Genomic DNA, 12,032 nt, shown 5'->3' on the forward strand with positions numbered 1-12,032 from the left:
CACAAAACAGCCTGCGTGTGTAGACTACTCTGCAAGCTTTGTTTATAGTGTAAATTAAAAGGCAAAACGCGGCAGGAAGAGAACCATCCATTGCTGCTGCAGACATTGAATTGCCCTTGGAATATATTTGTGAATGAACCCAGGCAGTGGAGCTCTATCCCTCCTCATTTGGATAAATGTCACGCGTTACCTAACAAGCGAATCAGTGTGTTTTTTTGTCATTCAAGAGAGGGTTAGACTGTCATTTTGTTGCCTTGGAGACTACAAATCAATAGCATCATGCAGTATCTTCTTGCCCATTCCCAATGAGAAGGTTCAGTCGCTGCTGCCGTCATCAGGGCTCGAGGGGCGGAGGGGTTCGAGTCACCTGTGCTCTGATTGGCTCCTTCTGGTTATGCGCTGCCATTGAGGTTTTTTGGCCCGTGCAGAGAGGAGGTGTGTCTCCGGCTGAACAAGCAGACGCCTCTCGCATAAATACTCAACACAGCTGAGGTGATGATCAGACGCACCAAATTATAGAGCTGTGTTTTGTTCTCAGACTTTTTTCCCGCAGAGTTACTTTCGGTTTACGTGAACGTGCTGTGCTGCCGTGGAGAGAGGAAAGAAAGAGAAAAAGTAGTCCCCGGCTGTCATTAGATTCCCCAATCAGCAGAATTGGCATCAGGTGTGAATTAATGTCTGTTATTTCCCCGCATATATATTGGTGAGTACTCGCATATTTTCCAGTTACACCTGTCCACATGTTAGCAGCTGAGGTGTGCTTGCCTTGTGCCTGATAGACATTACTAAATCATGTATCAAACACTGCTTTTGTTGGCTTTGCTCCTGACCGGTAAGAACAATGAAGTAGTTGTGGTTTGTTTTGCTTGGTGATTTCCCTCAGAATATGACACCTTTGTTATATCCACTCTTGTTTCCTTTTAATTTTCTGTCGGGTGTTGCCCCTGGAGTTGGAAATGTCATGTCACACGGCTTGGATATTTTAAATGTTATTCTAGGTCTCCATTTATTTTAAGGAAATGATTGTCAGATTCCAGCTTCATAAGTTGCCTGCATTTGATATGACCATTCTCAAAGGTCACAGTGGTCACACAGTGTTTTCTGTCAGCAATTGTTGGGGATAAAATGCACTTAAATAGGCCTACTTGTATTCCTTTTTATTTTTCAATGTTGAAAGTTAAAACGCATAGGCTTACTTTGCTGTATTCTCAGATAAAGTAAGACCCTGCATTCATTATTTGGTCTTTAATACTGCAGGTGCAATTTAAGAAGAGATGCACTATGCTCCTATCTATTATCAGTGACACTTTTTACATTTCCTTGTGCCATTCAGTACTCTCACTTGTTGATGTACTTCTTGAAACAGAGTGGGTTATAAGCCTTGTTCTCATACCTGCTGATTGTTTTCCTGTCTGTAGAGAGGATATGCAAGATGCTTTGAAACATTGTTTTCGAGCACTGTTCAAACCTCAGCAGGCTTCTGGCTGTCTCTACCAGGAAGTTCAGGCTCGACCTCTTTACTGTAACCGCACGTTGCTCTCTTGTGTGTGCCTACTAACACTAGATCAATGTTCTCTTGTCTGTGATGTTACTTTTATGAAAAACATTTTATAAAAAAAGGCTTTTACTTTTATTTTTCAGAGTCTAAAAATCTTTGCGCGTTATTAGATTTGGATGCTGCGAGTTAACCTACACTGTGGTTTTCCATTTGTCTAAACAGGAAGACATTTTTCTCACAACAATAGCTGGAGCTCATCTCACGCATGGCATCATATGAAAACTAAGTGCAAGCTGCTAGACATATAAGGTCATTCTCACACCCATCATTTAGATTACCACAAGGCACTGGAGCACTAGCTGATCCATGATTTCATTTCAGCGGTAGACTCAACCCATAGGTATCTGGATACAACCCATTCATTCCATCACACTCCTGGGGGTCTTACTGCGTCCCCGCACAACCCACATACCTGCGCAGCTGTGTGACTCCGGCATGGCACGTCAGTAACTTTGCCCTGTCTCCACACAGGCTGAGATTTATGATAGCTGTAGTAGGAACTGTGGGGTGGCAGAGGGGAAACAATGTTGATAACGCATCATGCATATTCTCCCTCTTGTGGAGTGAGATTGTTGCGGAGACTACTTGGCTCTTGTCATCGCCACTACTTTCCAGACAGGAACAAGCATGGCCTTGGGCTTTTTATAGCCTTGAGACTGGTGGATGAACCCGGGGCCATGCTTGGGTAATGACTGAGTCTTTGAGCATCTTACAGAATGTTTTTTTTTTTAGCGGTCCTAGATAAAGGTGTAAAGCCAGTGTGGTAGATGGCAGTACTGACTTTAACCACTAGTTCTGTTAAAATGTGACTGCTAGTGTATGAATGGCTGTAACATGAAGCGAGTGCTACTGTTCACTATAATGAGGTGAGGTAGTTGTTTTAAAAGTAGAAATGGCTGCTAAACACTGGGTCAGTGCTTTTGTCTGCCAAGGGTTGTGATCCACAGGGTAAAAAAGATCAGATCATCACTTTTATTAGGCATTTAATGTATTCTGTGGCAGTAGGCAGTGACACTTAAGAAAACCCTGTAAAGGATGTCACTGGTCATCTTTCTTGGAAATGTAACTTTGAGATATTAAACGAGAGAACTCTAGAACCACATTATATGCAATGTTTTGTTCGATCAATTCGATATTACATTTATTTCTTAGGAAGACTGAGAAAATGGCAAAATATTTACATTTGGCTGATAAATAAACCGAATTTGTTTGCTGTATTTATAATTGACAAACAGTTTTAGCTTTGAACTTCAGTAATCCTTCCGATACGGGCTTTGGACACTCAGTCTGTACATGACTAAACTTCTTACATGCTGTCTATCTGTGCCGTGGCATTAGGATGAGCATTATTGTATGTGGGTCAGGAGTTACAGAGGGTTACTGTCGTCATCATCAGCCACTGTCGTCATTGATCAATAAAGGCCATTAGAAACGTGCTGATGTATTCTATTGAGCTTACTTTGAACTAGCTGTGGTCCATGCTGATCTTGCATCAAACATATACAGGTTACTTGTAAAACACTTAACGTCTCCTTAAGGAATCAAGTATTCATCTCTGTGTGAGGGACGCACTCATCAGCCCTGCGTGACACACAGCAGTAATAGATGTGACTGTGGTCCATGTATGTTTGTTTCCTCCTAGGTTAACTTGTTACTTGTGCACCCCCACTTCCTCCTCATTGTGCCCCTTTATGTTTTATTAGGCCGAGGTTCTGTTATTCTTAGCCGAGCAGGATGTTTATACGATCCCCGAACAGAAATATGACTGGCAAGGCCTGAGTGTTTATCTTTCTTTCCCTTCCCTCCTGCTCCTCTTCTCCTCAGGTCTTCACTGTCACTGTTCCTCCCTCCGTCCCCACCTCCGCCCTCTCCCTCAAAGATGAAATAAGTTTAAGAGCAGCCCCGGCTGACATTATTATTTCCAAGTTTAACCTTGCATTCCTTCAAGCCCCCTCCTTTTTCATATTTGGACATCTGTCTAGTCTTTTGGTCAAGTAAGCCATGTCCTCTAACTGGTGCAGTAAAGGTTACTTTATGTAGATTCAACCAGAAGCCTTTAAATGCTGTGTCAGTGTTTCCTCATGAGGGAGATGAGGGGTGTGTAAATGTAGGGATGGAAAAACTGATTGATAGATGCCATTGCTTTAGGGCTTAATGATCTCTGGCCATGAGTGACTCATGTCACATGACACTCTGCTCCTCAGGATGAATGTGTGTTAAATGTTCTTTGGTATTGACTTCTCTTTGATGACTGCAGGTTTTCCACAACATCGTCAATGTGTCATTCATTCATTCTATAGGCTATATCAGAAAGCCATGAATGGAGCCCTAACTTTGACTAAATTACACTTCCAAGAATTTGATGTAAAATGCAAAAAGGGAGAAGATTTGGTCAGCAAACTGTTGAGTCCAAAACAAGATCCATCTATTATTAAATAATGTGCTTCCATAAACTTTATGTCATACCAAAGAGGATTATCGAATTTCCTCAGTTACCTTAGTCTTACTTTTCAATCAAATGAAACCCTAATTCATAAAGAGATTATTTGTCCACCACAGTTCTGTGTGACAGTTTGTGTACGATGAACCTCTTTTAAATTTAAGATAATTCATGTTCTAGTAAACATGGATATTTATAGATTTCTGCAAGAAGAGTATTCTGAGCGTGAGTTTTGTATGAGTCATACGCTGTTTTGATATGAATAAAACCGGTGAATGGTACAATACATTTCTCTGAACACATGTTAACATAATTGGTCCTTATTTTAAAACCATATTTTTAATCATCACTACGTTATAATTTTCACCGTGCTGTGGTTCAAAAATAAATATTTATGATTCAAACTAGGTCAAGCAAAGCCCACACAACTCTTCCCTAAAAAAACCCAATTCCATTAAACCAGATAATGTTAGTCTTTTGTCGTGTTCTGTTTGTCTTGTTCCATATAGCCAGTGACCACACACCACAGGCCTGTGGCCACTGACCACAAGGTAGCAGGCTTTAGATAGAGAGCGTGAGAAGGCCGCTCAGCATCTTGTCTCAAGACACATCTGTCAGTCCAGGCTCTGTTTCAAGACATTATTTTGTTGAATATTTTTTCTACAACAACTCTGGATAATGAATGCACTGAACATGAATAAACAACCCTTTTGTGATTTTATTCCAAAATGGAAAGTTTGTCGAATTGAGTGCATCAAGTTCCACCCCAACCAAATACCACAACACGCCCCCAGCACACTCTCACAATGACTGTTTTCTGGTTGCCACTGCAAGAGCACATCAGCCTGCATTTGGAAACGGACACCTTATGCAAGCCATATTGTGTTCTGTGCGGCTTTGCAGTGCACAAACTGGATGTTTGGTTTGCTGTGGTCAACATGAGCAGAGGAACAAAACCATGACTTGGGCATATGCAACATTTGATGGGTTATTGGTTCTTTAATCTTTGTTCCATTCAATTATTGACTTTTAGTAATTCTTCTTCAGTGTAACCTGTCCCTCTTTAGTATGACTCGAAATAGGGAGAAAATCTATAAGGGAAATTATTAAAAAATCACTTTTAATCAACACAAATGTTTTAGTGTTAAAAGGCTGCACGTACATGCCCTCTTGGGATGGCATGCTTTCTCTTTTCATTTGGATCTTGAGGCCTATTGCACAGCATCTAATCAAACTTATTTTTTCTTTTTACCCCGCAGCCCAGTGTTTGTTCCCGGCCGAGATATGACTGAGGTGATGATCAACAGCACCCCCATGGAGGACATGAGGCTCAGCCCCAGCAAGGACAGACTCTCCTTTCAGGTAGGACATGTGCACACTGAAATGCCACTTACATGATCCCATACCCAGAAAAACTAAATAATGAATAGAAGGCTAAGGAAACATTTCAATAAACCCTTATTGTTCATCTATTACGTTGGAGACATTGGAGGTTTGTCCCAACATTAACATACGAGAAGTGTGAGCAATAGTGTGATTTACTGCAGCCTGTCACAGGAATGAACCCTGCAGATTGAGAGAGATGAGAGAAAGCGGCCATCAGGTGGTCTTGACAAGGTGTCGCCAGCGGCTTTGTTTTACTGTCAGCTCAACAGGGCCATCTTGGAAACTAAACTACTTAAACACACAGCTGCTTGCTTATTTTTGAGTCTTAGTTGTCCCCAGTGTTTAGTAGGATTTTTAAAGAGACCTATTTTGTATCAGCATCTTTTAAAAATAATGGTTTGATAATTAAAGACCACTTATTATTTTTGAAAGGAAGGTTAATGAAGCATCGAGGCTGTATAGGTTCAGAGGTGCCAATGGTGTTTTAACCGCATGGGTAACAAAATATTCTTCAAAAAAGCTGAGGCTTCTCATTTAACAGGCCTGAAAGGTAATTGTCTATTTTTAAGATAAATAATCTCATAGAAATGGATGTCAATTGTTATCTGAAAGGTTTGCATTCATAAACCTAATACAGTGGCCTTGTAATGCCCTTCAGTACTGTATGTAGATGTCAACTTTGAAAGGAAATAGACTGACCCGGAGGAAGAGCCTGGCTTCCTCTCCAGTTCACACCCCAGCTGTGTGAATGAGGAGCGGATGAGGGGGAGAAATGAGAGAAAAGGAGGCTGCTGCTTCTTCACTCTTTCCATCCCTATTTTGTATTTACTCACCTCGGCCATTTGCCCAAGGTCCCAGTCACTCCTTAGAGAAGCAGTGATGTTGCCTCCAGTCACTTCCTCAATAACGGGTCCCGGGGGCTTTGACACAATTTGTGTGACAACTAAATTCCAGCTGCATCTAGGAAAAGGTTTTGAAATGAATGTTGATCTACTAGTGAAGAAGGATGAGGAAATGGTTATTGATTTACTGAATCATCATCTCAAAAGGCAATGTCAGGATTCAGATATAAGGTTGACCCCAACCTTACTCCCACAGAAGATCCTGAAATAGCCTGTATTGTGCCTTGCCGATGTCGCTGCTTCCTGCCACTAGAAGTGAAACAAGTTATGACATGTGTTAGCTATCCAAAGGCAAGGTCATTCTACTAATTCCCCTTGGTGCTGACGCACAGTGAGGATTGGTGATGCAGGTGAGAATATACAGATACACACAGGCATTACACTTAAACAGACATGCACACACACACGCTTATAATCACACCTCTTAGTGTGGTTCTATAAGCAGCTACTTTTGGAAAATGTAAAAGCTACTGAAAAACATACATGCTTCTATAACCTAACACACTCTAACATTCACAAGGGATATTTATAGCATTTTTGTCTTTTTCCTCTCTACTCATCCATCTCCTATGGAATTCATGAAGACTTGGACACAGCTGGATCCCCTCTATCTCTTCCCCTCTCGTCACAGTCTCTCTCCTGCTTCTTCTAATGCTTTCTTTCCACTCGGCTCTCTGCCCAGACCGCGACATTGCTGAACCCCCCCCCCCTTCCTCCCCCTCCAATGTCTTGGAGTGAAATATGCAGGTCTAAAAATATTCATCCATTTTATCCAAACAACAGCAAAAAATGCTGTTCTTGGACAAGGAGTGGCAAGCCTTTCCCCTGGGCCAGCTCTCCGGTTCCTGAGAACAGAAAGTCTGAGTTTGATATCCAATCTTGCCAGTACAGGGAATGTATGTAATCGCTCTTGTCCAAATGTCTCTCATGCCCTTCAGTTTGGATCCAAACATTTGAGAGAGATGTTTATAAGCAGACGTATCATACTGGATTTGCAGAGAACGCGGCCGATTTTGATGTTCTTTCCTAAACCTTTTTTCCATCTCTACATTAATATTAAATATTCAGCACTTACGGCTGACTTTTATTTTAGTTGTACACAAATCCCGTCCCAGTAAACCTTCAACCTTTTTCTTGCTTTTACTGTTGATTTGAAATGACCTGGTTTTGTTCTTGTAATCTTCTGAGCATTTGGTGATGTGGTACTGGATTTGAAGTTGGTAAGCAGCTACGAGCTGCTTGGCACAGTGCCTTTCAAAGCACTAGATTTAACATGATGCAGCATTTCCTGTAAGTCTTGCTAGACATGCCTCATTTACCCGTACACAGTCACCAGTGTAAGTTCTTTTGCAATTTGTTATTGGGTGAGCACCTATGTGGAAAGCTAGCTTGGCTTTTAGAAGAATGTGGGCTGGGCAAGAGCAGGTATGCCACTGGGATCTTAAGCAACCACTTCCCTTCACAGATGTTTAGTCTTCGCATCACTTCCTTCACAGTTGTTTAGCCTCGTAGTCGTGCCTGCAACACTTCTACAAGGTTCAAGATTAAGTTCTGGTATACTTGGCACTGATCAGAAATATGCTCACAAATCATTTCTTGCCTTACAAAAGGGGACAGCGTACTCTCCTGGATTGAAACGACATCCTCTGCCATTCAAAATACAGACTGTATTAACGCCTGAGATTATTGAAAGTAATAATTAGTATTTTCCCTCTTTTCTTTGCTCTCCAGATCTTCCCGGACCCCTCAGACTTTGAGCGCTGCTGTAAACTCAAAGATCGTCTGCCATCCATCGTGGTTGAGCCGACAGAGGGAGAAGTCGAGAGTGGGGAGCTTCGCTGGCCTCCAGAGGAGTTTCTGGTCAGTGAAGAAGAGGAGGAGGAGGAGGAAGAAGAGGAGGAGCAGAATAATGGCAACATCCAAAATGGGCAGCCAACACAGAATTCTCAGCAGTAGAGGCTGTGTTGCAGCACCCATACTGCCCCATTTCCTCTTTCTTTCTGATAGACTGTCTTTTCCTGGTTACACTGCACCTCAGCACTCCCAACAAGCTGGCAGACACGGATTCAGTGTTGCGATGCCATCTCGTTGCCCTTGACACCAAAGCCATCAATCCCAAAAGAGAAGCAATACACCCAGGCGACACACTCTCACACAATAACTTGTCCTCCTGGACTTCAAACCCACAAAACCGGACTTGAAAAGGACTGACATGCACAACCAAACCATGCCCACCACCATGTGTGTGTCTCAGCCCAGAACAGATGTCATGTTGGACAGCGGCAGCTCGGTGCTCCATGGACAGCTCTTACACTGCAGGGGGCTGCAACTGCTCTGTGCTTTACTCCAAAATGGCTGGCGTCATGACCCCAGAGATTTCATACTGGCATACAGATTTATTGTGGTTCCCGTGGAGATTATCGTCTACAGTAACAATGTCCATACCTGTGCTGTCAGTTTCTGGATGTTAGTTATTGTGATTGCCACTGCTGCCCATAGATTTGTTTCTGAGAAGTGTATGTTTTGTGATTTGTCTGTTTTTTGAGAAGTGGGCGTTTTGTGTAAAATGTTACCGGAATCCAACCTCCCCAGCAAAAGAGAAAGTCAGGCATTCACAGTGAAAAGGCTATATGAAATCATTTTTAGAGAAGTGGAAGAAAATAAAACCAGCATGACCTGCTATGCGACGCATTCATTGTACAAAAGCTTGTTGTGCAGTAAGGGCACAGTCATCACATTGGCCCCTTTGAGCTGTATGACAAAGCAAAAATATTACAGTAAGAACAACATCTGAGGCTAGCAGGTGTACTGTTCAAAAGGGTAAAGCTGAGCCAGGAGAGCGCATTATTTTTGAGAAAACAATTGATGAAGCAATGTACAGACCAGATGAAGGATGTGTAAATACTTGTACTGAGCCCAACCTGAGGCCTTGTAGTGCGCTGATCTTGGTTTTACTATGGGTTTGGCTTACTTTTTAGAAAGGCACAGACTGAGAATCACTTTGAGCTGTACACACCTGAACGGAAAGTCTCTGCTAATCTTCCTTTTCCTTTTTGACATCATGAAGTTCAGGTCATGGAGACTTCATAGGACATAGTTCACAAATAAGTAAGGTTATAGCTGACAGCATTAAACTCATTAGTTCACAATAATTAATCCTGATGTTTGCCATAAGCTGTTGATGGGAAATTGTATATGTTCTCTGGTAGTAATGTGTTTTTTTCTTTGTCAATTTCAGAAGTTGGTTTTCTTTTGTTCACTCTTTAAATCACCACTCATTGTTTGTCAAAGAAGTCTTCTAAATTGTAGAAAATATGTCACTTGTGTACACAATATGAAATGCTGTTGTAGAAGCATGATTGAGATATGTCTGTTTTGTAAATTCTCATTGAGTGGCATTAGGGCTGTGTACAGAACATCTCTTTCTCCTGTCACCTACAGTTCCCACATTGTTTTTGTAAAGCTCAGGGAGATTAGCCGCCATCTTTCTCTTGTTTTTTGTATTTAGACCACTTTTCTCTGTGATTACAGAGGCTGTAAATAAACATTTGAATTTGCTATCCAACTGTGTGACTGCTGTGAAAATAATTGACTGAAGAGTAACTGCGTCTTTTATGGTACAAGACGTGGTAAATAAGTAGTTTACATGGGTAATCCTTTAGCGATTTATAGTGTTTCCAAGACTGCTTTCATTTTCCTTTATGTGAAACCCCCTTCTATTTTCCCCACTCATTTCACCTGCAGTGGTTACAGAAGAGCAGTGTTACTTCCTGCTCGGCATCTTTCGCATACATAATCTCTCTTTCTCTGAACTAGCACAGATGCATGTATCAAATGCCTATATGTAGAAGCGAGAACAGGAACCATGTTATTTCCTGTCTTCAACTTGTTCACACGCAATCTGACTCTGTTAAAACAAAAGCTAATTCCTGAGCACTAAAATGCTTTAATTTCGAAGTTCTTGAAATGTCACTTTTGTAAAAACGATTTTTTTTTAAATGTGATGCATTATGGAAAACTTTTGTTTGACCTACACATGTTTAGGGGCTTTTTACCATTGAAGGAATATCCAGGATAGTACAGCCTATTAAAGTCTGGAAGAAACTCCTCACGCTCGACCCATAAACACTCGCCACAATGATACAAGACTAATAAAATGTGGTTCAGTAGAAAAGCTCTAATGGTGAACTGGGACATTTACAGGAATAAACAACTTTTTGATCACTGACACAATGTGAACTTCTCAGGTGATTTGCTATGCACGGTATTATCATTTAGCCAATAGGTCGAGTTTGATTACCTTGTACCGGGAATAGTCCTTCAGAGTTTCTGCGCTAGGCCAAAAGCCTGACAGATTGTGCTATGGTGGTACTCTTACATCCTGGAAGGGGAACAATGAACTGACATTTTATCCTGCTTCCGTCTTCCTGGAAAAATGGAGCATAAAGAGTTATTAATACCCCTACCCAGCTGATAGTGTGTGTTGGGCTGATGGGAGCCTTCTGAATAGGTCAGAACAGGAATGTCCTTTGTCCCTTTAAAAAACTGCTCCTTGATCTCCCTGGAAAATGTAATGAGATCATGGAAAGAAGAAATAAAAAGTAAGACGACCGCAGTGTTTGGAGGGACCGCATGAACTTGGATCCAGCTACGCAGTTGTGTGACATCAGCAAAACACCTCTGAACTTTGTGTCGTCTTTCAAATAACACTGGAAGGAATAGTGAGAAAGCAATATACTTCAGTTTTAATTTTAAAAAAGGCCTAAGGGTGTATGAAAGGATGCCCTGAAGCATCTTCCTGCAGGATTTTTGATATAATGAGCAGCTCTTCTCCTTCAGCCACTTATCAGGTTTTTACACAATAAGGAACCTTTGCAATTAAAGACTGTTTAAAAGCAACCGGTAATTGAAATTAGCTTTGCATCTCCAAACCTGATTAAAGCACTAAAGGATATGTAACATCATCAGTTACAATCCTCAAACATATCTTACTTTAAACGCCCTTAAAAACACATTTTCAATCAATCAACACAATATGTTTTGCCGAAGTTAGAAAGGTTGAGTTATTTCGCTAACTTTCATTTTGTTCTGTGCTTTTCTCATCAGTTTGAAGTGAGCAAGGCTAATTTGGCAAAAGGTAATGTAGAATAATGTCATGTGCCAATCAGGATTTAGCAACATTTGAATCAGAATGGCAATTGTGTGAGTGTTTGCTTATGTTGCCAATGTACAAAAACTGCTAAACCAAGCTGAGCTTAGCAGCTACTGGCTTCAGTTTCATATTTACTCTACCAGCATGAGAGTGGAATCTATCTTCTTATCTGACTCTCAACAATAAAGCCAATGAGAATGTTTCTCAAAATGCTCGTCTATTTATTTATTTAATGTTTATTTGAATAGGGACAGATGTAACATAAACCAATGCAACACAGCAAAACGGTTATAGCCTGAGCTTATTTGCAATGCCTCTCCTTAGATAGGTCTTTAAAACACATAAAACTCAACAACAGATACACAATAGACATCCGGTTAGACTTGATTAATAACTATTAATGTTGTTGTTGTTGTTGTTGTTGTTGTTGTTGTAACTTGTATTGTTGCTTATCCAGTCTATTTTATGTTTTGAAAATTGTTTGTGTTTTTATTGCAGATTTTAATCACTATTTTTTTGTGTGAAATTAATTTCTTCACACTTTCCCTGTGTTTATCAACCTCTCTGTTGGTGGTCAAAGGTGACAGCACTCAT

The 12,032-nt window shown here is 41.0% G+C and overlaps 1 protein-coding gene across 1 annotated transcript; it reads left to right on the forward strand.

Annotated features, from left to right (window-relative positions):
* The first annotated feature begins 433 nt into the window (after positions 1–433).
* On the forward strand, positions 434–9,851 carry lbh (LBH regulator of WNT signaling pathway). Its single transcript, XM_034222642.1, has 3 exons — positions 434–703; positions 5,258–5,360; positions 8,018–9,851. The coding sequence occupies exons 1-3, from the start codon at positions 675–677 to the stop codon at positions 8,240–8,242; spliced, it is 357 nt and encodes a 118-aa protein (XP_034078533.1). The 5' UTR covers positions 434–674; the 3' UTR covers positions 8,243–9,851.
* The last annotated feature ends 2,181 nt before the right edge of the window (positions 9,852–12,032 follow it).

The sequence above is a fragment of the Gymnodraco acuticeps genome, unplaced genomic scaffold, assembly GCF_902827175.1.
Source record: "Gymnodraco acuticeps unplaced genomic scaffold, fGymAcu1.1, whole genome shotgun sequence".
Taxonomy (NCBI): domain Eukaryota; kingdom Metazoa; phylum Chordata; class Actinopteri; order Perciformes; family Bathydraconidae; genus Gymnodraco; species Gymnodraco acuticeps.

Coding starts and splice junctions, on each gene's coding strand:
- lbh (XM_034222642.1), top strand. CDS start 675: ATGTCTGTTATTTCCCCGCATATATATTG. Junction 704..5,257: donor ATTTCCCCGCATATATATTG/GTGAGTACTCGC, acceptor TTTACCCCGCAG/CCCAGTGTTTGTTCCCGGCC. Junction 5,361..8,017: donor AGGACAGACTCTCCTTTCAG/GTAGGACATGTG, acceptor TTTGCTCTCCAG/ATCTTCCCGGACCCCTCAGA.